At 44.1% G+C, this 24117-nt stretch overlaps 1 protein-coding gene across 1 annotated transcript in view; it reads right to left on the bottom strand.

Annotated features, from left to right (window-relative positions):
• Positions 1-5630: 5630 nt before the first annotated feature.
• CAMK2A (calcium/calmodulin dependent protein kinase II alpha) overlaps positions 5631-24117 on the bottom strand; it is an 82121-nt gene continuing 63634 nt past the window's right edge. The window contains exons 16-20 of the mRNA XM_027841888.1: positions 16533-16608; positions 12847-12941; positions 9918-10146; positions 9304-9351; positions 5631-5705 (exon numbers count right to left, since the gene is read on the bottom strand). Coding sequence (XP_027697689.1) covers positions 5702-5705; positions 9304-9351; positions 9918-10146; positions 12847-12941; positions 16533-16608 — 452 coding nt within the window. The 3' untranslated portion in view covers positions 5631-5701. The remainder of the gene's footprint in view (positions 5706-9303; positions 9352-9917; positions 10147-12846; positions 12942-16532; positions 16609-24117) is intronic.

Here is a 24117-nt window from a genome sequence, read left to right as displayed (position 1 = left end):
TCCCAAAAACAATCCCCCCAAAAAACAGTAACAATGCAGCACGGGCACACTGGCAAACATGCCCCAAGTGAGGTCCCCTCAACCCTCACCCAGACCAGAGAGGAGCAGGGGCCAGGCTTTACTCCATGAGCAGAGAGGTAAAGGGTGGGGGAAGGGGTATCTTTAAATATGTTTTAAAAAATATATCCTGTGCTATTTTATTTTTTTGCAATCACATGGGCTCTAGAGATCCACACACTAAGTTTGGGTGCTTGGGTCCTGCCCATTTGAGCAGAAATCATTATACCTCTAAAATGTGCAAGAGTTAGAAAAGAGAATGCCTACTCCATATCCCCTTTGCCTTACCTTTCCCCAACCCACCTTCACCTGCTGGCCCCACTTGGAGGGTGGAATGAGGGACGAATGGGTGTCTCTGGGGCAACAGTGCTAAGGATAGAGAAGAAAGCTCACCTTAAGAAGAGAAAGGAAGGATGAATGAATGGGCATTGAGAGAAGAGCATACTTGCTTGGTCATATGCTAATAGGATGTCGGAGCTGGAAGGAAGCTTCGAAATCATCTATTTTAGCCCTCTAGTTTTGTACTTGGAGAGACTGAGGCCAAGAGAGGTTAAGAGATTTGTCCAAAGTCCAGTTAAGTAGCATATAGCTAGGACTGAAAATTCAAGGTTTAGTGCTCCTCCCACCCCCATTGTGATTATTCTTATTGTTACTCAGCATCGATGAATGACTTCTCTTGGAGTATGGCCAGATAGCTCCATGGTTAGAGTAGGTAGTGCTAACAGGAATCATGGGATCTGACTTCACTAAGGGCTTCTGGTACACTGAGGGAGCCTGAGTGAAGATTACCCCAATACCCACCTGCTATGTGTTGCATACTCTCATTCCTCTTCCATCCCCACTGAATACCTGGTGTCCCTTTATCTGAGCTAGCCACCAAGGAGGACCAAGGTACAATGCTCTCCTCCAATCCCCAATCAGGAAATTTTCCCCAACACTTCAGTGATTGGGCTTGGGAGTAGGGAATGGGACAGAGAATGACCCCAGCAGAAGAGAGACGGGTTTCCTTGTCCCCCACACACTCTGACATATCTACAAGGACTACGGAATTACAGCCTGAGAGCTGAGGGTGACCCAGGAGGGTGGGCCACCACACTACCTGAGGGTGATGAATTGAGGAGGAGGAAGAGGGATGATCCTTACATATTCACACACAGACATACTCACACACACCAGCATTCTAATGACTCTAGTATCTCTAGAATCACAGAATCTCAGAGCTAGAAGGGACCCCAAAGGTCCTCTAGTCCAACTCATACCTGAGAAGGAATTCCCTCTACGACATTCCTGACAAGTGGTCATCCAATTTACATTCAAAGCTCTCAAGCAAAAGGGATCTCATTGCCTCTCAAACAAGCCCTTCCAATTTTGGATGGCTCTGATTATTAGAACTATCTCTATATTGAGCCAAAATCTGCCTTTCCACCACTTCCATCCACTATTCCTAGTTTGGACTTTGAGAGGTGAGTCACCTTTGCCCATGGCAGCCCTACAGAAACATGAAGACAGAGATCATGTCCACCCCAAGCCTTCTCTTTTCCAAATTCAACATTGCCAGTTCCTTCAAGCAATCCTCACACAGCATGGTTTTAAAAGGTGTTCAGAAGACACAGGGGCATATGTGGGAATGAAATGGCCACTGACTCAGTTCCATTATGAGTGGCTTTTCCTGCCCATCTAACTGTTTTGGGTGCTACTATTTAAAGCCACTGTGGGGGGCAGGGTGGGGAAGGGACAGTTTGTCCCAAAGCCTATAAGGCACTAAGGGGTGGGGAGACTTGGCTCTGGAAGGATGAGGTGGAAAGGAGAAGGGCTGGTACTGGAGTTACATTCAGAACAAGCATGGGGATCAGTAAATCCTTCTTCAGTTTTCTTATCTGTAAAACTGGGGTGGACAGGGGCAGATAGATGGCGCAGTGGATAGAGCACCAGCCCTGGAGTCAGGAGGAACTGAGTGCAAATCCAACCTCAGACACATAACACTCACTGGCTGTGTGACTCTGGGCAAGTCACTTAACCCCAATTGCCTTACCAAAAAAAAAAATTAGGGTAGCCATTCCTGCCTCACTTCCCACACAAGGCAATTTGGAAAATAGACTCAGATAACAGATGTGTAAACTTCTTGATAAAAGGTAACAGACTGTTGGCAAGGGATTAAAGAACCCCATGGCTCAGATGCTTGTCTGGGCTGAAACCTTAGAGTTGTAAGGGACATTGAAGCTCATTTGGGCCAATGACCTACTCTACCCTTATCTTCAGATGAGGAGACTGAGGCCCCTAAAGATGAAGAGGTCAGGCAGGGAGTCATTAGTAAAGCCAAGACTAGGATCCAGGGGGGAAGGGGGACACCATGAAGTTGAAAAAGATAAACCACAAAATTCCAGGGTTCTTTCCACTGTCAGGCTACCAGGTAGTTATTAGAGTACCAAGAAAGGGATTGAGGTTGGAGGAAAGAAGGGGGGGGGAGAGAACTCTTTTTCTCTTCAGTGTCTAAGAGAAGTCTAGAGTTTCTCTAGCTGCCCCCCCCAATATGCTCAGGGCCCCTTGAGGGACCAGAGGTAGGAGATCATAGACTTGAAAACAGTAAAGAACCTCAGAGATCATCTGGTCTAACCCCATCATTTTACAGACAGGGAAGCAAGCCTAGAGAAAGGAAATGACAAGCTCCTGAGGCCTGGTCCACTGGGTTGACGGGATAGTGGGCACTCATTCTAGGACAAGGGAAACCTATAATTGAAAGATTAGCCTGGAAAAGTGGGCTCTAGGGGAAGACATCTTAGAAGCTTAGAGGAAATTAGACTGAGCAAGTTCTGGTCACTATAGAGCCCAAGAGTACAGCCAAGGAGAGCAAAAGGGCTTCCTAAAAGGGAAAAACAAAAAGGGGAGCATTGGTGGAAGACCATTTAGACTGCTAAGTAATTAATCTGGGGAGCTGAGTGAGAAGGTGGGGACACTCTCTGCCTGATCTCCTGGAAAATATTTCCCACTAAAACACTAGGATTTAGAGCAAGCATCTGTTTGTTGCCATACTGGTAACCTGACTAGCACATATACATATTCCCTACCTCTCACCCCCTACCTCAGCCCCTTACAGAAGAGACCTGTAGAGCAAAGAGGACCATGACTTAAAATTATACTGACTCAATGATTTGCAGAATAACTCTTGTTAGGTTTTCTGTCCCCTGCCTCCAATGACCCAAGTGATATACCTCAGAATTCTAATTACCCTGTCTTTCCCCCACCTCCAGCTATAACTCCCATACCCACAAGGGCCCCTTTTCCCACTTCCCCACCCCCACAAAAGGAACCAACAAACCCAAAGGTGCTGGGAAATGACCAGGGATGGAGGACCGTCTGTCATTTGGCAGGAGATCACTCACAGAGAAGTCAAGCAGGGAAGACTTAGAAAATGCCCAGATGAGAAATCATTCAATAGTCCTGTACCTACCCTCGCTCCACATGCAAGATTCATGCAGAGGTCAGTGGGCTGGATGGGAGCCACGTCCCAAAGCTCAGTCTACGGCCCCTCATTAGCTGGGCCTTCGTCTCCTGAGATAGTCAGGAGAAATGATTTTGCCCCGGCAAAACATGGCCACACAAAGGCCGTGAGACACAGAAAGGCAGCAACACAATTCCAAATTGAACACTGAGAATACAACCTCTTTTTTTTTCTTTTTTTCTTTTCTTTTTTTTTTTGTCCAAAACACATGATTGGTTTTGTTCATTTTGTCAATAAACTTACTGCATATACAGTGTAAGGTCATGCAAGGAACACAGTGCAGACACAGCCCTGCTGGAAGGACCAGGGTATCTTACGTCAGAGTCAATCCAGGGGAAAAGGGAGAAAAACCAAGGGAGTGTAAGAGCAAGAAAGGAGGAAACTGAAGGGTGAAATAAACACTAGAAATACCATCAGACCCCACAGGTAAAAGGCCACACAGCGTCAGGCCACGTAGGGATCTCTGACCTCTCCCATCCACTGCGGGAAGGCCCTGTTAAAGGTAAGGTCCACTGAGCCACACAGATGGCTTGGTTCTTCATAAAGGTCCAGGGAAAGCTTCTGGTGGGGAGCCAGGAGGCCAAGGCGTTCCTCCAATGGGCCAAGTTTTCCCTTGTCATTTCTGACATCCTCCATGGCCAGCTGTGGTCAGATGTGGCCAGCTATTTCAATATTCATGTCAGCATGCAATGCTTCTCCCAACTCCAACTCTGTCAGCATAACAGAAGGGAACCCAGCGGGGCTGATGCACAGCAGAGGGTAGAAAGGATAGGCTCCCCCAAGGATGAGAGGTAGAGCTCACCTATACTGCAGACACCCAATTGTTACACATTTATAGCTTCAGAAGTTAAGGGGAAAAGAGAGAAAGAGAAAAGTGAAAGAAACAACTACCCTACCCTAACCCACCCTTCCCCAAAGTAATCTGAGATGTTTAGCTATTACATAAAGATCCATTGCAGCAAATACATGAAATCAATTTACCAAATACACAGAAGTTTGGATATCAAAAGGCATGCGGTCAAAGTAGAAGAGATTCCTAAAGGTTGCTTTTAGTTTTTCTTTTTTTTCCCCCCAAAAGATGATCAACTTTCCTCTCTCAAGTGTTACTAAAGCAGAAACTTCAAACTATGCTGGAAGAATGAATTCGATGAAATCCCTATTTGAAGCAAACGGCCCCACCAAATCGCCAAGAAAGGACAAGTGCCCTGGTCTAGCACCAGTGTTCTTAACACTGATTGTTTTCCCCAAAATAAAATAAATAAGTGAATAAATTAAGTCAGTTTCAATTTTCACAGAAGGAAGAAAAGGGAGAGAGAGCACAGTAGAAGAAGAAAAGCAATTCACCAAGGGAAAGGAAAGAACACAGAAAGGAGGGATATGTATTTGATGTATTTGAAAGCCCAAGGCAAAGAATCTGGCTAGTTCATGCTTGCAGCCAGATTCCTCAGTTTGCCTTCTTTGCCATAAATGACCTTCTCTATTGGGTCAGCTGCCTTTCTCCCAAAAGTGCCTCAAAAGAGAGGCAGGAACAGAGAAGGTAGGCCTGAGACCTCAGGAGAGCTGGCAAACAGGGACCTGCTCACTATGCTAGCTAGCTAGCTACCCAGGCCTGGCATCACTATGGAACAGGCTTGATTTCCCCATCTACCCACCTCTGCAAGGAGTGGTAGGCTGTGGGAATTGAGGGTTGGGTCCAACAGGCAGCATAGCTAACAGAGCTATGCACTTAGGAAATTATTAGCTCCCAGACATGGGGCAGGCGGTGGGAGGATGGGGAGAGGGGTCCCTTCCTTCCACATTATTCTCTGTCCCAAGAGTTGGGAGCAGCTGACCCAGGCAGAGGAATGGTAATCTGGGCCCCTGGGCCTGGCTCATGCACACAATCAAAAAATGAAAAGCAAAACAGGGAGAGAAAAAAAGGGGAAAATAAAAGTAAATAAATAACTGTGGCCGTTTGCTCTCTGGTGCACAATGGCTTGAGTTGGTTGGCAGGTTTTCTTGGCTTCTGTGAGGAGCTTGGTGGTGGTGATGATGATGATGGTGGTGGGAATTCCAGCATATGGTAGAACCAGCAGCCACATGCCACAGATGAAGAAGGGTGGATCTCCGTGGTGCAGCCAAGGAGTGCACAACCCAATCGGAGCTTCAGCTGAAGAATAGAAGTTGAAGGATTAAAAGAGAAGAACAAGGACACTCACGGTGATAATAATAGGTAGAATATTCTTAGGATTACAGGTCATAGAAGTATAGATTTAGAACTAGAAGAGACTTTAGAGGCAACTACATATAACTCTTCCCCATTTTGCAGATGAAGAAACTGAGGCACAGGGCAGTATGTAGACAATGCAGTATTTGCCCAAAGTCAAACACACTCAACTCAACTCAACTCAGCTCAACTCCTCTACTTCTGTCAAAGGCCATTCTTTCAGATCTCTGGTTTATAACCTAGGAGTCACCCTTGACTCACCCACACTAACCTCACATAACTAAATCTAACCATTCTACCTCTTCAACATCTCTTGTATTCCTGCCCACACAGTCACTACTTTAGTTCAGCCCTTGCCCCACCTGTCATGGGGGCAGCAAGGTGATGCAGTGAATAGGGAGCTAACCCTGGAGTCAGGAGGATCTGAGTCCAAATCTGGTCTCAGACACTTACTAGCTGTGTGACCCTGGGCAAGTCACTTAACCCTGTTTGCCTCAGTTTCCTCATCTGCAAAATGAGCTAGAGAAGGAAATGGCAAACCACTCCAGTGTCTTTACGAGGAAAACCCTAAATGGGGTCACGAAGAGTTAGACGTCTAATTGACTAAACAACAACTCCTCCCATCACCTGTTGCCTGAATTACTGCAACATCCCCCTGATTGGCCCCCACCTCCCTGCCATATGTCCCTCCCCACTCCAGTCTATCCTCTCCATAGTTGCCAAAGTGATTTTCCTTGAGTACAGTTCTTTTTTTTTTTTTTTTTGGTGAGGCAATTGGGGTTAAGTGACTTGCCTAGGGTCACACAGCTAGTGTCAACGGCCATATTTGAACTCAGGTCCTCCTGACTCCAGGGCCAGTGCTCTATCCACTGGGCCACCTAGCTGCCCCTCCTTAAGTATAGTTCTGACCAGGCTCTTCAATATACTCTAGTGGCTCGCTACTATTTCTAGAATAAATTATAAACTCTGTTTAGTTTGAAAAGTCCTTTCCAACCTGGCCTCAAACTATCTTACCAGCCTCATTGTCCAACCAAACTGGCCTCTGTTCCTCACACAGGCACAGCACTCCATCCCCCAAGCCTGGAATGTCCTCCCTCCTTACCTCCACCTCATAAAATCCTTCTCTACCTTCAAGACCCAGCTGAAGAATCATTTTCTACTCCAGAGACTTCCCTGATCCTCTCAAATGCTAGCACCTTTCTATCCCAACCAACTTATGTTTATTCTCTTTATAGCTTTTCTGTCTATACTTATTCAGCATGTTCCAAAGGTCCCAGTGCAGTATTAAGCATCAATATCTAGGTGACACCGTGGGCAGAGCACTGAGCCTGGAGTCAGGAGACCTGAGTCCAAATCTGGCCTCAGATAATGACTCTTTGTGTGACCCTGAGCAAGTCATTTAACTTTGTTTGACTTAGTTTCCTCATCTATAAAACAGGAATAGTGACAGCAGCAACCTCAAAGAGTTGTTGTGAGGATCAGATGAGATATTAGTAAAAAACGCTTAGTGCCTGACACATCGTAGGAGCTATATAAATGCTTATTCCCTTCCCTAAAGCACTTAGCATAGAGCCTGGCCTGTATAGTAGGCACATAATTAATGCTTGTTCCCTCCTCTCTCTCCCCAAATAGAATATAAGTTCCTTGTGAGTAGAAATGGTTTCATTCTCTGTATTTGTATCCCCATGTCTTTCTGACTCAAAGTCCAGTATTCTACGCACTAAGCCATGTTGCCCCCCCCCAAAAAAAACCCAAAACCCACCACAGTCAACATTTAACCAGCTTTCTTTCATATATATGACTCCTTTTCCTCTTCCTAGAGTCTCAGAAATTCACAGAACAAATCCCTTTAATAAAAGGATTTATTCTATAAAACTTGGACTCAGTCAAAAGGCTGAACTCAAGGAATAGCCTGGAGGCTGCAGGCTCCCCACCCCTGGGACCTAGACCCTTAAGGTAGTAACTCCCCAAGGTTCCGTCCTTGGTCTGTTCTCTTTGGGTGCTGTGTGTGACAGTCTGACTCACTCCCACAACTTCATTTCTCACCTCCATGCAATGATTCCAAAGTCTCTCTAGTTCTTCTCAAGCTGCCTCTTGATTTTACACCCACACCTTCAATGACCACAGGACACTTCCACCCACATAGGTCCACAGCCTGGTGCCACCTGTCTCATTCTACTTCCCTGAACACACTGACCACTCTGTCCAACATGGACAACTTGCCACCTCCTATCCATACCATATACTTTCCCAACCCCAAATCTTTGCATGTGCTATTCTCTAAACCTAGAATGCCACCCCTCCCAACCTGCTAAATTCCTTACCAATATTATAAAGCCCAAATGAAATGCTACCCTTTCTGGGATCATTTCCCTAAAATTACAGTCAGTAATGACCTCTGCCTTTCAGACCTTGCTCTTGTAGCATTTTGCACCTCTCTAATGAAATCTATAGAATATGTCTTATTGAACTCTCTGCATACATAATGGCCATATGATAGCCTGTGAGCTGTATGAGGACAGAGACCATATCTCATCTAATCTTCATATTTCTCAGAAAGGATAACAATGGTCTGCAAGTTATAGGCACTTAATGAATGCTCCTTTGAATACATCAAGAGATGTTGCCATTTAAGGGAACTCTATAGTGAACCCTTTTGCAAAGTAATACAAATAAGTTTGTTTTCATAAATTCAGCTACACTACTTAGTAGTTCTGTAACCTTGGAGAAGTCACGTCACCTTTTGGGGCCTCAGTTTCCTCACCTGTTAAATGGAGATAATGGCAGCACTACCTCCCTCACTGATTTGTTGCAAGACAACAGGTTGACATTTGTAAACCTCAAAGGATTGTAAAAAATGAATGCGTTCATCATGGTGTGCCTAGGCAGAGCACTTTGCCAACACCAAGGCATTATATCAATGTGAACTATTATTATTAGGTGGCTTGGGAGGGGAGAAGGGCGGAGATGAGGGTGAAGATGGGGGTGGGAAGGGGAGTGTATTGAAAAGACACAGAAGTGTGACCTCTGAACATTTTTTTGGAGGGAAAAAAAGACAACAATCAGAATAGTTCTACTAGAGAAAACATGTTTGAAATGTAGAACAATTAAACATGTATTTTTAATGTCAACCATGTAATTATTTGGGCTAAACCAACAGGATTCATAAAAGATAAGGCAAATGCCTTTTCTTTTTTAGCTGAGTTTGGGAGTATGAAGGAGTAAGGAAGGGTGGAACACAGCTTTTATAAATGTTCTCAAATTCTAGATAGCTATGAAAACCCTAAAATCCTGTGGAGGTTAAGTTCTAAAACAGCCTCCCTAACAAGGATGTGGGTTCACCTGACTCTCCCACTTTATTAAGTTGTGTGACCTTGGGCAAATACCTTAACCTCTCTGGTTCCCACCTTTGTAAAATAAGAGGATCATAATATGTAACTTGTTAACATCCCTTTCCATTCTGGCACTCCATATCCTATGATCTGGAAAGAATCTGGTATAGTAAAAGGAACACAGAGGACCCTGCTCTGACAATTACTACCTGTGTGATTGCAGGCAAGTCACTTGACCTCTTGGGGCTTCAGTTTCCCTATTTGTAAAACGAAGAGATTGGATTAGTAATCCCCTCTGCCTTAGATCCTATGATCCCATGTCTAAGGCCCCTTCTATCTCTGATGTCCTATGGTCTAGGGTCCCCCTCAGTTCCCACACTTTATTCTAAGGTCTCTTCCAGTGCTGTCATTCAATGTTCTGAGTTTCCTTCTGGCTCTAACATTTTAAAAAATACATATACAAAATAACCTCCTACAATGTTACTTGTACTTCCTGCCTCAAAGGGTTGCTTAAGGATCAGATGGAATAGTGTTAAGAGCTAGAGAAACGTCAGCCATTACCAGGACTGCAACTGTGATAATTTCTGATTAAAAATAATCTAAAGAATCATACACTGTTTTGACACCGATGCATCCTAACCTAATTAGAATGACTGGGTAGTTCTGTATTAACAGAAGATTGTCTACCTGGGAGATAATGACTTAGACTCTGTTCCAGTATTCAGTCAAACCACAGCTACCCTTTGGATTCCACCCCGGGAAGTCTCAGTATTGGGGGCAGCCTGACATAAAGAAGAGGAAGGAAAAAGAAAAAGGATCTCACTGTGGTAGGACTGAAGGTGCTCCGGATCTGTGGAAGTGGACGATCTGCCATTTGCCATCCCGGCGGTGCCAGATGCGGGTCTCCTCAGACTGGGCAGTGCGAGGGATACCACTGGCGTCCACATATTGTGTGATGCGAATATAGGCAATGCAGGCTGACTCATCACCCATCAGGTGGATGTGGGGGTTCAGGATGGTGGTATGGACAGGCTTGCTGTTCCTGGACCACACTGGAGATCAGGGAATAAGGAGAAGGGAAGGGTAAAGAGGGAGGGGGACAAGGAGTAAAAGTGGAATGGAACCATGGGATTGTTCATGAGCTGGGAGACCCTGAAGTTTCTCATCATTCTCTTTCCTTCACCAGCTCCCCCCAGAGCCCCCTTAACTGAGGGGACCTATCGTCTACTTTAGTTCAGAGGTGGAAACTCAATCATCAGGCCCTATCTTGCCCCTCAGACATCTGGGAGCCAAGGGAAGTTTTCCAGAGGATTACATCCTTTTATTGGAGAAGTTTGAGGAAAATGAGACCACTCTCTCCCCAGAATGCTCTTCTTGAGGGTAAGAGGGGGCAGAAAGTTTAGGAGGAATTACTACTGCAGAAAAATACTTCCCAGTGTTGAAGGAAAAGGTCTCTCTGTAGCAGATGAGGCAAGGAGCCCATCATCCCTGCTTCAACATCAGGCTAGTTCAGACAGCAATGTCCACATAGATCCCCACAGCTTAAAACCAGAGCATCTCACAGTTGGAAGGAACTTCAGGAGTCATCCCATTCAACCTTTCACCCAGTACAGGAATCTAGAGAAACTTTGACAAAAGCCACACAGAACTGTAAGGGTCCTTAGAGATCAGCTAGGTCAACCCCTAATATTTTTTCAGATAATGACATTAGTTCCCATTTCCATTGCATTTTAAGGTTTGCAAAATATTTTGCTCACAATCCCATGAGGATGATAGTATAAGTATTCTCCATTTTACAGAGAAGGGAACTGAGGCTTTAAGAGGGAAAATTTTGCTGAACTGAGACCCTAAGCAAGAATGCTTGACTCCCAGCTCAGTAACCTGCCTAATCTAACACTTTGGCCCCTTAAGAACCTCAGGGTTCCTCAGGTCTCCCTTCCAGGGCAAGACAGGATTAGAAAGGAGTGCTCAGGAAAATTAGCATAGAACCATGGGGCCAAGAAATCAGGCTGTAGGCAAGGTTGAAAATTAATGGCCCCAGAAACCAAGGCCCAGGGTATCTCTTTGGCTTTCCACTATTGCCAGTGCGTATCAGGAGAACTACAGAATGTTTTGCAGTTATATAAGAGGGTTGTTTTTTTATTTTATCTCTCTTACTTTTTCACATGGCAAAAATGATACATCCATCTGATGGCAAAGTCAGGAAGAGTGGCTGAAGCCTTTTTTGCTGTCCAGGCACAGAATCTGGGAGGAGGCCCCCAAACTCCAACCCAAATGGAATATTTAATCAGCTAGACTGTGACCAAAGAGTCACAATGGAATGAAGGCTTCCTGACTCATCTCCCTCCTATGAAGAGGAGACAACATGGGAGGAGAGGGTAATGGAAAGGGTAATAGAAACATCATTAGCTTGGGAGACAGGAGATGTGGGTTCTAATCCTGACTGCTTCTCACTGACTGGGGGAGCTTGAGTAAATCACATCTCTAAGTATATTTCTTTTTCTATAAAATGTGGGTTACAATACTTACCCCAACTACCTCACAGGGTTGTTGTAAGGAAATCAAGCGATCAACAAGCATTTATTAAGCACTTACTATATGCTAGTTCAGTACTTAGCACAATTCCTGGCATGTAGCAAGGGCTTAATAAATGTTTATTGATTGAGTAAGTGAGTGGGAATACAAAGACAAATGTGGAACTGTCCCTGCCCTGAAGGAGCTTAGATTTTCTTTTTTGTTTTTTGTTTTTTGTTTTTTAGGCAATCCGGGTTAAGTGACTTGCCCAGAGTCACACAGCTAGTAAGTATCAAGTGTTTGGTCTGAGGCTGGATTTGAACTCAAGTCCTCCTGACTTCAGGGCCAGTGCTCTATCCGCTGTGCCACCTAGCTGCCCCAGGAGCTTAGATTTTCTAAGAAAACACTTGGGACTCTCATAGTACTGTGAAAATGTAAGCTATTATTTTTAGTCCTGATTCTCCTGCTATCTCACTGGGTGTCCTTGGAAAAGTCCCTTCCCCTCTCTGAGTATAAGTATTCTTATCTATAAAAATGAGGTTGGGCTTACTGCTCCATTAAGGTTCCTTCCAACTCTGCGACTCCATGAGGGCCCCTTAGGATAACATAGCCGGGGGAGTTTTCAGAGCCAGTAACAGGGAAAACAGGCAAAGGCAGAAACAGTCCTGCGGAAGCCCCAGACCAGCCCCCAAGTATCATGCTAGCCCTGCCGAGGGAATGCACAGGACTAAGGACTCACAGACATGAAGAACAGAGGCCCAGCTGCATGGCACACAGACAGGGGCGGGGTACAGCAGTGTGAGGTCCTCCCCGGCTTTTGCCCCGCTAACACACCCAAACCTCCATCCCAAATGGCCAGCCGGACTGCCTGTGAGGTCAGGACCACGCTGGACAGAATCTGCCCAGCGTGCCCCTGTGATAACAACTCTTTTCTCAGGGACCCTGGGGGAAGGGCTGCCTGCCCCCTGTCCCTCCTGTGAGCCCTGAGGTCCCTGCCTCTAGCTGTTACAGGGGAGGGTTGGGGAGTGCAGTCTGCCTGACCAGGGTTAGGAGAGGGATCTGAGATGGTACCAACCCACGTTCCGCATGGGGCTTCCTGCAGGCTTGTCGGGGTCTTGAGCTGCCCAGGGGCCCTGTCTGTCACACTGCTATTCCCAGGAGGCTGAGACACGCTGCCAGCCGGCAGGACAAGCAACGAGAGAAGACAACAGGCACCACGGAGGGAAGGAATTGCTCACGGTTTTCAAAGTAGAATCGATGGAAGTCCAGGCCTTCGACCAGGTTTCCCAGAGCCTCAGGTTCAAAGGCTGTCATCCCAGGGTCACACATCTTTCTGGGGAAAGCAAGAGCAAACAGGGACCTCCCTGGACCTCAGTTTCTTCATCTGTTGAATGAGGATCCTGGGGCAGGATTTTACTAGATAATATAATCCCTTAAGGTCCCTTCCAACTCTTCCTGATAGTCTTTCCTAAGATCCTTTCAAGCTCTGACATTCCATGTTCTGTTTTCTAAGATTCTTCCAGCTCTGACATTCTATATTCTGTGTTCTACAATCCCCTAGAATTCTAGCATTTTATTTTTGTATCTTATTATCCTATGAATCTTAATGGAGACCCAGAGGACTCTTCCTTTCTTCTTTCCCTTCCCTCTGCTGCTAAATGCTGGCAGAATCTCAGGGTGGGGAGGACATTTTGGCCCCTTGTGCATTCACTTCAGGGGTTCATTTTACACCCTCAGATATGCAGAGATCCAAGTAAATATTGATTCACTCACCTGACCACACATGCACAAACAGGCACACTTAGGGCTTCCAAGGCCCCATGTTCTGTGGAAGCAAGAAGTGTCTCTGCTCACTCCTAACCTGACCCTTCTCTACAGTTAACACATAAAGTGGGCCTTCTTTGTTTTGTCCCTTTCCCTAGGAGGGGATGCCACAGAGCAACCACCCTAGGCTCTCTCTCAGCCCTAAGGTTAGGGAGATCCAAAGTCCAGTACATGCAACATCAGCTCCAGTGAACCTGGGCTTGAGCACAAGGAAGCCCTTTCAGGAATATTGATCCCCTCACCCAGCCCTAACATTTGCCCCACATAGCTGACAAAACATGCAAGCAGGAAGTGTTCCAACTCCCAGGGGGCTGTCAGCCAACCCCTTGCAGCAGAGCATAGTAAAAGCAGAATATGGAAAGCACTCCTTTCTCCTCCAGGGCCAAGGGCCCATTTCCCCTTTCTTACAGGAATCCTGCAAGATTCTAACTAAGAGGAGTTATCCTGCCTTCTCCCTTATTGCCTATATCCAAGCAGCTGCCAAATACTGAAGATTCTACCTCCACAAAATCTTCTCCATTCACATAACCACCACGTTAGTTCAGGCCCTTATTTCTTCCCCCTGGCCTACTGGAATAGCTTGACTGGTGTCTCTGCCTCCAGTTCCTGTACTCTGTAATCCATCCTTGACGCGGCTGCCAAATAAATCTCTGTAGTGCTTAGTTCTTACCAGGTCACCCCCCTGGTCAAAAACCTCCAGGACTCCCCACAGCCTTCAGGAGAGATTACAAACTTCTTAGTCTAGCATTTAAAGCCTTCCATAATCTGGCTGCCTTATCCACCTTTCCAGATTTATTTCGCACTACATGCCTTCACATTGTCTCCATTCCAATCAAACCGGACTATTCACAGATGCCCAATCTCCTCTTGCCTTCTCCTGACTTCTTATATTTATACAGGCCATCCCTAAACCTGCAATAGACACCCCCCCCCCATCTCTTCTTTTTGGAAACCATCTCTTCCTTCAAGGCCCAGTTCAAGTGCTAACTCTTCCATGAAGCCTTTTTTGATTCTTCCGGCTCAAAGTGGATTTCTAATCCTACCTAGCAATCTAGATCTCTCTTTTACCCTTTCTACATTCTGCTTTGCATTACACACACACACACACACACACACATACACACATCTGTTATTTCCATGCCTCCTTCCACCCCCCAGTGGCTTGTAAGCTCTGATGGCTTGTCATTTCATCTTTGTACCCCAGAGCCAAGCACAGTGCTTTGCACATAGTAAGTAGATGCTTAATAAGTGTTTTTTGAATTGAATGTGAAATCCCAGCCCAGAGGATAAGCTAGAACAATGTGGAATGAGCAGAGAGTGCATTAAAAAGTAAAGATCATTCTATAACAGTGGGTTCTCAAAGGGTGGTCTGTGGACCCCTGCTGTCCTGCAAAGTCAAAATGATTTTCATAATAATACTATGATGTTATTTGCCTGTTAAAATTTTTCTTCTTTTTCCAGCTACCTATCTTGTGAGGCTGGATCTTCTTCACACACTTCAAGCAAAACAACATATTGCAACAGATTGAATGCAGAAACAGATATGAGAATGTAGCTCTCTTCTATTAAGCCAAACATTAGAGAAATTTGCAAAAACACGCAAAACAAACCTGTGAAGACTTATAAGAACTGATGCAAAGTGGAGTAGCAATAGTGTACAATGACCATCTGTGAATGACTTAGCTATTCTCAGCAATACAATGATCTGAGACAATTCTAAAGGACTTCAATGATGAAAAATGCCATCCACCTCCAGAGAACTGATGGAGTCTGAATGCTGATTAAAGCATACTTTTTCTACTTTATTTTTCTCGTCTTTTTTTGTCTCTGTTTTATTTTGCAACATGGCTAATATGGAAATATGTTACATGACTGGACATGTATAACCTATATCAAATTGCTTACCTTCTCAAAGAGGGGGGTGGGAAAGAAGTGAGGGAGAAAATTTGGAACTCAAAAAAATTTTAAATGAATGTTTAAAATTGGTTTTACATATAATTGGAAAAAATAAAATATTAAAAATGCAAAACAATGCCACTCTTCTCACTAAATTGTCTTCTTTTGGAAAATATTATTTTTCATAGAAATATTATTTACATTAACATGTAATTGGTTTATTGTTGTCATTTTAAATGAATTCAATATTTTAACCTATAAAATAAATGTTTTGTGTTTTAAAAATAAAATAAATATTTTAAATTGATCATGCTTTAATTTTATTAAATTAATTTTATTAACTAAATAATATTTTACCATCTAATATGGTAAACGTTAATAGGTATAACACACATAGACAAAAGCTCTTCAGAGTCCTCAATAATTTTTAAGAGTGTAAAGGGGTCCTGAGACCAAAAACTTTGAGAACTGCTGCTCAACAACATTCTCACCATAGATAGCAGCATGGATGGAGAAACACTACCACCAGTATCCCCTCCAGGGAGCATCCAGCTGCAGCCCCTCTACTCTGCAACACATCTACACACACCCACGCACACACTCCCAGAGAGCCCAGGGAATTCAAGGAAGAAATAAAAACATCTTTTCCTTAGAGAAGTAAAGGATCATTTAGCAGTATAAAGGAAGAGTCTACAGGGAATGAGAGTTAGGAAGGCATGGGAGGGAAGGCAGAAAAGAAACATAAATCAAGCTGCAGAGAGGAAAATTCTAACCAAGGGAAAAAAAAAACTTAAAATGAGTTTAATCTAAATACAAAAGAGGAGTTTGCGCTGATCCATGCCCTCAGCAGACCTTTACAAATAAAAGTGAGGTGAACAGGGATAGGATAGGGACTAGCCCTGTGCTTTTGTTGGTTGAAGGGAGCTCCCAGGTGAGGAGAGCTCCTCTATTAGTGCATGTTGATAGCTTTCTTGCAATCAATGGTCTTAGAGAGTCACCAAGAGCATAGAGAAATTAAATTGTTTGCCCAAGATCACACAGCCAGTCTGAGTCAGAGACAGAATTTGAACTCAGGTCTTCCTGGCTCTGAGATTGGCTGTCCATGCATTATGCCATGCTGGAATTAAATCATCTCCACATAATCATTCAGTCACACTGCCCTCCTCCCTTGACCCAGATATCCAGAAGTACCCATCAAACTCACGTGTAGGACTCAAAATCCCCATTGCTTATTGCTTCAATCAGCTGCTCTGTCACCTTAATGATTTCTTGCTTTCTCACTGTAGGGCAAGGAGAAAATACAGAGAAACACAAAACACAAAGGGAGTTTGTAGCCTGACCAGGAAGAAGCATTAGCAATGGTCCCCGGAAACCACGAAGTGGGGGGCCAGTTCCCAGTGGCCAAATGGTGAGCCCAAAGAACTTGGCTCTGGGCTAAATTTTTAGGAGCTTCCACTTGGCAGTGGTACGACATGACCACAGGCAGGAAGGAAGGAGACGCCTTTCTCAGTCTGACAGCCCTTGTATCCTAACTGATAACCCTGTCTCAAGGCTCTGCCCTCCCAGTGCAGCCTTCACACCAAGGCAATCTTCCTAAGGTATGTGTCTTATCAGGCCCTGCCCACCTCACCCCCCCATCCCCATTTCTTTTTCTGTCCATCCCTACCAGGTTTTGACCCCTCAGCTAATGAGCTGTGCCCCCTCCTGTCTCTTTGCTTCTGTCTTAGGAGAATTCTCTGCTAATGGCTACCCCTCCCCCATCTACCCCGAGAGAAAGATTTGCCTCAAGTCCCTTAGGGGGTACTGAAGCCAGCATGGAGTAACAGGTGCATATAATTCCCACCAACACTAAGGGGAAAGAACATTTCCTATTAATAGTTCATAGTTATACAGGTCTTAGAGCTGGAAGGGACCTTAGGGCTTCTTAACCTGGGTCTGTGAACTTTAAAAATATATACGTATGCATGTATGTGTGTATATAAAGCTGTATTTTACAGAACAAATTCTTTTATTAAGTAAGGATTGTAAAAATGATCTGGACCCATTCCCTCACTTTACATATGAGGAAACTGAGGCCAAGAGAAGTAAATGACTGAAAGGTGAAGGATCAAATGATATTACATTTATAAAAAGTTCTTAGCACAGTGCCTGGCCCATAACAGGCATTACGTAAATGCTTGGAGGTTACACAACGAAAAGAGCTCTGGGCCTGGAATCATGAAGACGACTTGAGTTCAAACCCAGCTTCAGACACAAAATTAGCTGTGTGATCCTGGGCAAGCCAAGTAACCTCTGTTTGCCTCAATTTCCTCAACTGTAAAATGGGAATAATAATAATAGTACCTACCTTGTAAGGTTGTTGTGAGGACCAAATGAGAGGATATTTATAAAAAAACACTTAGCACAGTGCCTGGCCCATGGTAGGCACTCTATAAGTGTTCAACCCCTTCCTCTTCCCTTCCCTTCTCTTACTCTAGTTATATGACTAGTAAGTCGAAGAGAAGGGGATCAAACCCAGGTGTTCTGATTCCACATCATACCCTCTTTCCACTTCTCAGCATGGCCTCTCACATAGTAGTCTGCTCCTAGTCTCTGGAGTTAGGACAAGAATCACTAGCTCCAGTTTACAAAGAAGATGAGTTGACTTGTCCAGTGTTTACACAGCTAATGTAAGAATTAGGAATGCAAGCTAGGTCTCCTGACGACAAGTCTTGTGCTCTTTCTGCCACCCCAAGCCTCACAGAAAAGCAGAGTTGGAAGGGTTATCATACCTGAACAAGAATTCCTTCTACATCACACCCACACAAATGGTCATCACTTGCTGAAACCAAAGCATGGACCACCTGGGTATATGTCAGTCAGAGGCTAGTGACCCCTACTTTAAGACACAGTCTGAGGGTGGGATACTTGGTTCTAAATCACAGCCAGAGGATGGAATCTCACTCTAAATCACAAGCAGAGGACAGGGTCCTTCGGAAGTCTTAAGCTATGAAAAGGGAGAACCTAGTATAAGTAATGACATCCCAGAAGCCAGCTGGCCTTCAGGCAGGGTCTTAAATATCCTGCCCTCAGCAGTTTTCCCCAGGGGAGCCTGATAGTGAGACTGAAACCCTGGGGGAAGCTCTGGGACTGGAGCTAGTTAGTGGGAGCTGCTCTGCTGCCATCTTGTGCCTGCTGACCTGCCATCAAGAAACCTGCTTCTGGATACAAGCTCAAGTAGGCCAGGGCCACGCCTCTTATGGGTAGCACAAACTTGGGCCCCCAAGGACTACAATTATAATAGTTCATGTTCCTACAACTCTTTCCTGTTGACAGAACACTCTCCTCAGAAAAATCCCCGTGAATGTAGAAAGACAAATAGTGTTTTATATTTTACATATAAGGAAACTGAGACTCAGAACAATTGAGTGACTTGTCCATGCTCAAACTGGCTAGTGCCAGAACAAGATTCCAACTCTAAGAAGAATCACAGAATCATAACCTGAAGGAGAAGGGAAGAAGGATTTATTAAAAACCTACTATGTGCCTGGCACTATCCTAAACATTTTTACTATTACCTCTTTTGGTCCTCACAACAAACTTGAAAGATAGGTGTTGCTATGATCCCAATTTTACAGTTGAGGAAACTGAGGCAGACAGAGGTTAAGTGGCATGCCCAGGGACACGCAGTCAGTAAGCATCTCAGGACAAATTTTAACTCAGATCTTCCTGACTGCAGGCCTGGCAATCTATTCACTGCACCACCTAGCTGCCTCAAGCTACCACATAGCTACCTAAAGGATGAATACTTTCTATGGCAGAATAATAATAACAATGTTTGGTATTCATTTAGTACTTTGCAGTTTGCAAGGGATTTTAATGTATTATTTCAGTGACTTATGGGTCAGAAACTGTGATTTCATGGATGTAAGGACCTATCCAGTGAGGAACTTCTCTCTACCAAAGCAGATCAATGACTGCTCTGCAACCTATGACCTTAGAGAGCTTTACCTGAGGCATTGAGAGTAAATGACTTACCAAGGGTCACATGGCTAGTTGTAGCAAACATGTCATCCTGACTCCAATGAGCCTCACAATAACTCTGCAACATAGGTATTACAACAATTATCCCAATTTTACAGATTAAGTAACTGAGCCTCAAAAAGATGGAATTATTGCCTGAGATCACATAGATAATCTGTGGGAAAGCTGAGCCTTGAAACTTGATCTTAAGATTCAAAATCTGGAGCTCTTTCCACTACCACATCATATGGTAATAATCAGATAAGTGCCATTCCACATGCCTCCAGAGGCATTCCCATGTGCTTCTTGAGGTAGACCATTCTACCATTGGACGTCTCTAATTGATTCCTCGGTGCAGCTAGGTGGCGCCATAGTGCATAGAGTGTTGGGCCTGGAGTTAAGAAGACCCATCACCCTGAGTTCAAATCCAACCTCAGACACTTACTAGCTGTGTGATCCTGGGCAAATCACTTAACTGTGTTTGCCTCAGTTTCCTTTATCTGTAAAATGAGCTGAAGAAGGAAATGGCAATCTACTCCAGTATGTTTGCTAAGAAAACAGCAAATGGAGTCACGGAGAGTGAAATATGACTGAAAACAACTGAATGACAACAACAAAAAATTGACCCTTATTTTTGAGCCTCAGTCTGCATATCTGTAGCTTCCACCTACTGGTCTTAATTCTACTCATCAGTGCCAAGCAAAAATACCCACTCTTTCCTCTATGTGATCAATCATCAAGAATTTATTAAGCACTTACCTACGGGCTAGGCACTGTGTTTAGTGCTGGAGATACAAAGACAAAGCAAAATAGCATCTGTCCTCAAGGAATTTACATTCTACATTTGTTGTTGTTCACTCGTGTCCCACTCTTCATAACCCCATTTGGAGTTTTCTTGGCAAAGATACTGGAGTGGTTTGTCATTTCCTTCTCCAGATCATTTTACAGTTGAGGAAACTGAGGCAAACATTGTTAGATGACTTGCCCAGGGTATCACAGCTAGTAAGTGTCTGAAGCCAGATTTGAACTCAGCTCTTCCTGACTCCAGGGCCAGGGCTCTATCCCCTGCCTGTGCCACCTAGCTGTCCTTCCATTCTACACTGCATCATCCCAATAACACCTATCAAGTGCCAAACACTGGACTAGATGCTGGGGCTATAAAAACAAAAATGAAAATCTCTATCCTCAAGGCGCTCATGCCTCCTCTGAAAGAAGTATATGGAAGACAAATTGGAAAGAGGGGAGAGCTAGAGGGATCAGGAAAGGCTTCATGTAGATATTGTTTGAGCAGAGTTTTAAAGGAAATGAGTGACTTTTCCAGTGTCACAATCAGTATGTGTCAAAGGCGGGACTCCAGCTTAGGTTGACCTGACTTCTAGACCAGCTCTCTACTGTCCTACACTCACCCCTCTATGAGCCCCATAACATTCCCACGTCCGTAAGCCCTTCCTCTAACTTCGTACGTCTTTTCAGAAGCTAAAAACCAATTAACTTTGAGCACCACAAATGTCTGCTCCAGACCCATCCTTCTGCCCAGTCCTAATGTGTGGGAGTCCATCCAGCAGCTCTTCAGAGGCAACAGGCCAGGTCCCCACTTGATTCCTGACATTTCACATAGATGGTGATCGTCCTGGCCTCCTGGGAGTACTTCTTTTCAGAGGGGAGAAACATGAGGCCCTAAGAGGTTAAGCATGTTTCTTAAGGTCAGATAGTGAGTCAAGAGCCAAGAAGAGGCCTAAGCTTCTGGTTGGTATATTCCCATTAGGGGCAGAGCCAGGTAACGGTAGAGCAGAAAGCTACTGCGGGGGAAATGCCAGAGCTGTAGGAGAGAGACTGGGGTTCAGATGGTGCTTCCTACAGTTAGTAGATGTTTGTGACCCTAGCCTTCACTCTCCTCATCTGTGAAATGGGGGAGGGGAGTGTCTTCAAAGGATCATAGCTCTAGATCTTCAGAGCCCATATAGTCTCACCCCTTCATCTTAGAGATGAGGAAACCAAGGTTCAGGTTGGTGAGGTCACACAGGTAATAATCCTTATGCAACCTACCTCATGGGTTTTGGGGTTTTTTTTGAGACAATCGGAGTTAAATGATTGGGGTTAAGTGACGTGCCCAGGGTCACACAGCTAGCATCTGAGGCCACATTTGAACTCAGGTCCTCCTGACTTCAGATCCGGCGCTCAATCTACTGCACCACCTAGCTGCCCCATCATGAACTTATTGTGAGGAAAGCCTTAGAAAGAGGAGTTAATGCTATGACTTCCCCCTCATACCTCTTTGGCCACCCCAGCTACTCCTCAGTCTAGTGTTCTTATTGCTAGATGGTATCAACCACTCCAAGGGAAGATGAGCGGAGGGGGCCAGGCACAAAGATGTTTTTTTTAAGTGTGTCAGTAATCTAAGAATTTCTTCACACACACACAGAAGCATGCACACCCATTTCGGGTTCTCTGTAAAATGTGAGCAGTAGTCCCTTTCCTCCCAGCCCCCATCCCTCCCTCTCAGGGCTGTTGAGAGGGTCAAGATCAAGAATGTAAGAACCTTTGAAGAGCTAAAAATGACTCTGCAAATACAAGGAAGGATGATAATCTGGGGGGACTGCACTTTGTTCTTCCTGTTCTTAATGACAGGCCTTCTCAGCTCCAAAGGAAACCAGGTTAGCCTTTTACCTTTGCTCAGGTGCTGCTTGTGACAGCCCCCTTTGCTTTTCACAAGCCTTAGGACCGGAAGGGACCCAAGAGGTCACCTGGTCCAACCCCCATCTCATTTTATAAGTGAGGAAATCATTAGACTGTCAGCTCCCCTAGGACAGGAACTGTCTTTTATTTTTCTTTGAATCCCCAATGCTAAGCACAGAACTCAGCACATAGTAGGCACTTTGGAAATATTTCCTGACTAACTGACTAACTGACTGAAACTCAGAGAGGATTTTCCCAAGATCATACAACGAATAAGATGGAATTCAAATCTAGCTCTCTCTAACTCCAAATCCCCCGTACTTTTCACTATCTAAATCTAGAAAATATTTACAAATAAATATGTTAAATATATACATATTTAAATGTAAATATGAAAAATATTTACATATAAAACATATAGAGATACTTATATGCACATATGTAAATGTTTTATAGAAATATATAAAATATTTATATTTAAATATTTGTGTAGAAATATACAAAATATTTATACATAAGATGTATAACTGCATATAAATACATAACATATTTATATACGAAATATTTACATAAAAGTATATAAAATAATATCATTTAATCAGTGGAAATGATGTTAAAGAAGAAAAATTAACATATGCTTTCCCAGCATACCCCAAGGAACTTTTAAGCTTTTCTACCAGACTTGGAGGTAAAACCTTCCCTCTGCATTGTCTCATCCATTAGAACTTGGGGCTCCTTGAGGGTTAGAACTATCTTACTTTTCTATTTGCATCCCCAGTTCTTTGCAAACAGAAAGAGCTTAATAAATGCTTTATTCATTTATTCATTCATACACTGCATTGTCTCAAGTTTCCTTGTCTGTTCTTTGACCTGAGAAGCTAATAGAGATGCGCAAGCAAGAGATGACAATCCAGTGAATCCCTCCTTCCTGCAGCGTGTCATGGCAGAGAAAACACTGACTCTGGACCAAGAGGACTTGGGTTCAAATCATGCTTCTGATGCTATCTATGTGACTCTGAACAAGTCACTCAACTTCCTTGAGCCTCAGTTTCTTCATCTATAAAATAATGGAGTTGGGCCAGATGTTCTCTGAGGTCCTTTCCACCTCTAAATCTATGATCCTGTCAGCCCAGAGACTATTGCTCTTTCACCCTGCACCACCTCCAAGAGGAGAGGCAGAAATGAGGAGTTTATGAGTATATAGAATCCCAGCCAGCAAAGGAAGCTGGCCAGAAACCCCTAGGGTTCCTCCATCTTCTCCACTCAGCCTTGCTCTACCACTCCTTGCCAGTATCTCACCTTATTTGGGATATCTTTCTTCCAGAGATGCCTAAACCCAGGCCCTGGTGCCTTTCTTGTTCAAAGCTAGTGTCTTTTTTGGCTCCATACCAAATCCCAAGATCAGAACTCTCAGACATCATTAGATAGCTGCATCACCAAGGCCCCATCCCAACTGACTGAATCATAGCTTGCCTCCCTCGTCAGGGAAATATTTACCAGAAGGCCTTCCTCATTTATAATACCACATATTTAGAAACAGACGCATGCTGAAAATTGTGAAGTTAGCAAAAGATTGCCCAGGTTAAAATCCCAGTTCGGGTACTTACTGCCTGTGTGACTATGTACACTTGTTACTTATATCTCCAGGTCTCAGTTTTCTCATCTGTAATATGAGGGAGTTGGACTAGATAATCTCTAAAGCGTCTTCTAGCTTTAAGTTCTATGATTGGAGGCCTAGTCCAATGAGTCTCAAAGTACAGTCCAGGAACCCCTGGGATCCACAAGACCTTTTCAGAGGGTATGTGAGGTCAAAACTATTTTCATAGTAATACTAAAACGTTTTAATTCCCAATATAGTAAATATCAACAGATATAACACAAAAGCTCTTTGGAGATTCTCAACAATTTTTAATAAAGCCCTGAAATGTAAAGACTCCCCCCAAAAGGGGTTCTGAGAACCGCTGATCTAATTTAACCACTTTATCTTACAAATAAAAAAATTAAAGCCAAGAGAGGTTAACTAATTCATCCTTAGTCACACAGGTAATAATAAATAATAATAATAACTAACATTTATATAAGTCATGAAGTTCACAAAACACTTTACATAC

This window comes from Vombatus ursinus, unplaced genomic scaffold, assembly GCF_900497805.2.
Source record: "Vombatus ursinus unplaced genomic scaffold, bare-nosed wombat genome assembly UNPS02014863.1, whole genome shotgun sequence".
Taxonomy (NCBI): Eukaryota; Metazoa; Chordata; class Mammalia; order Diprotodontia; family Vombatidae; genus Vombatus; species Vombatus ursinus.
Note: the sequence above shows the minus strand (reverse complement) of the source record. Positions and strands in the feature narration are given on the sequence as shown.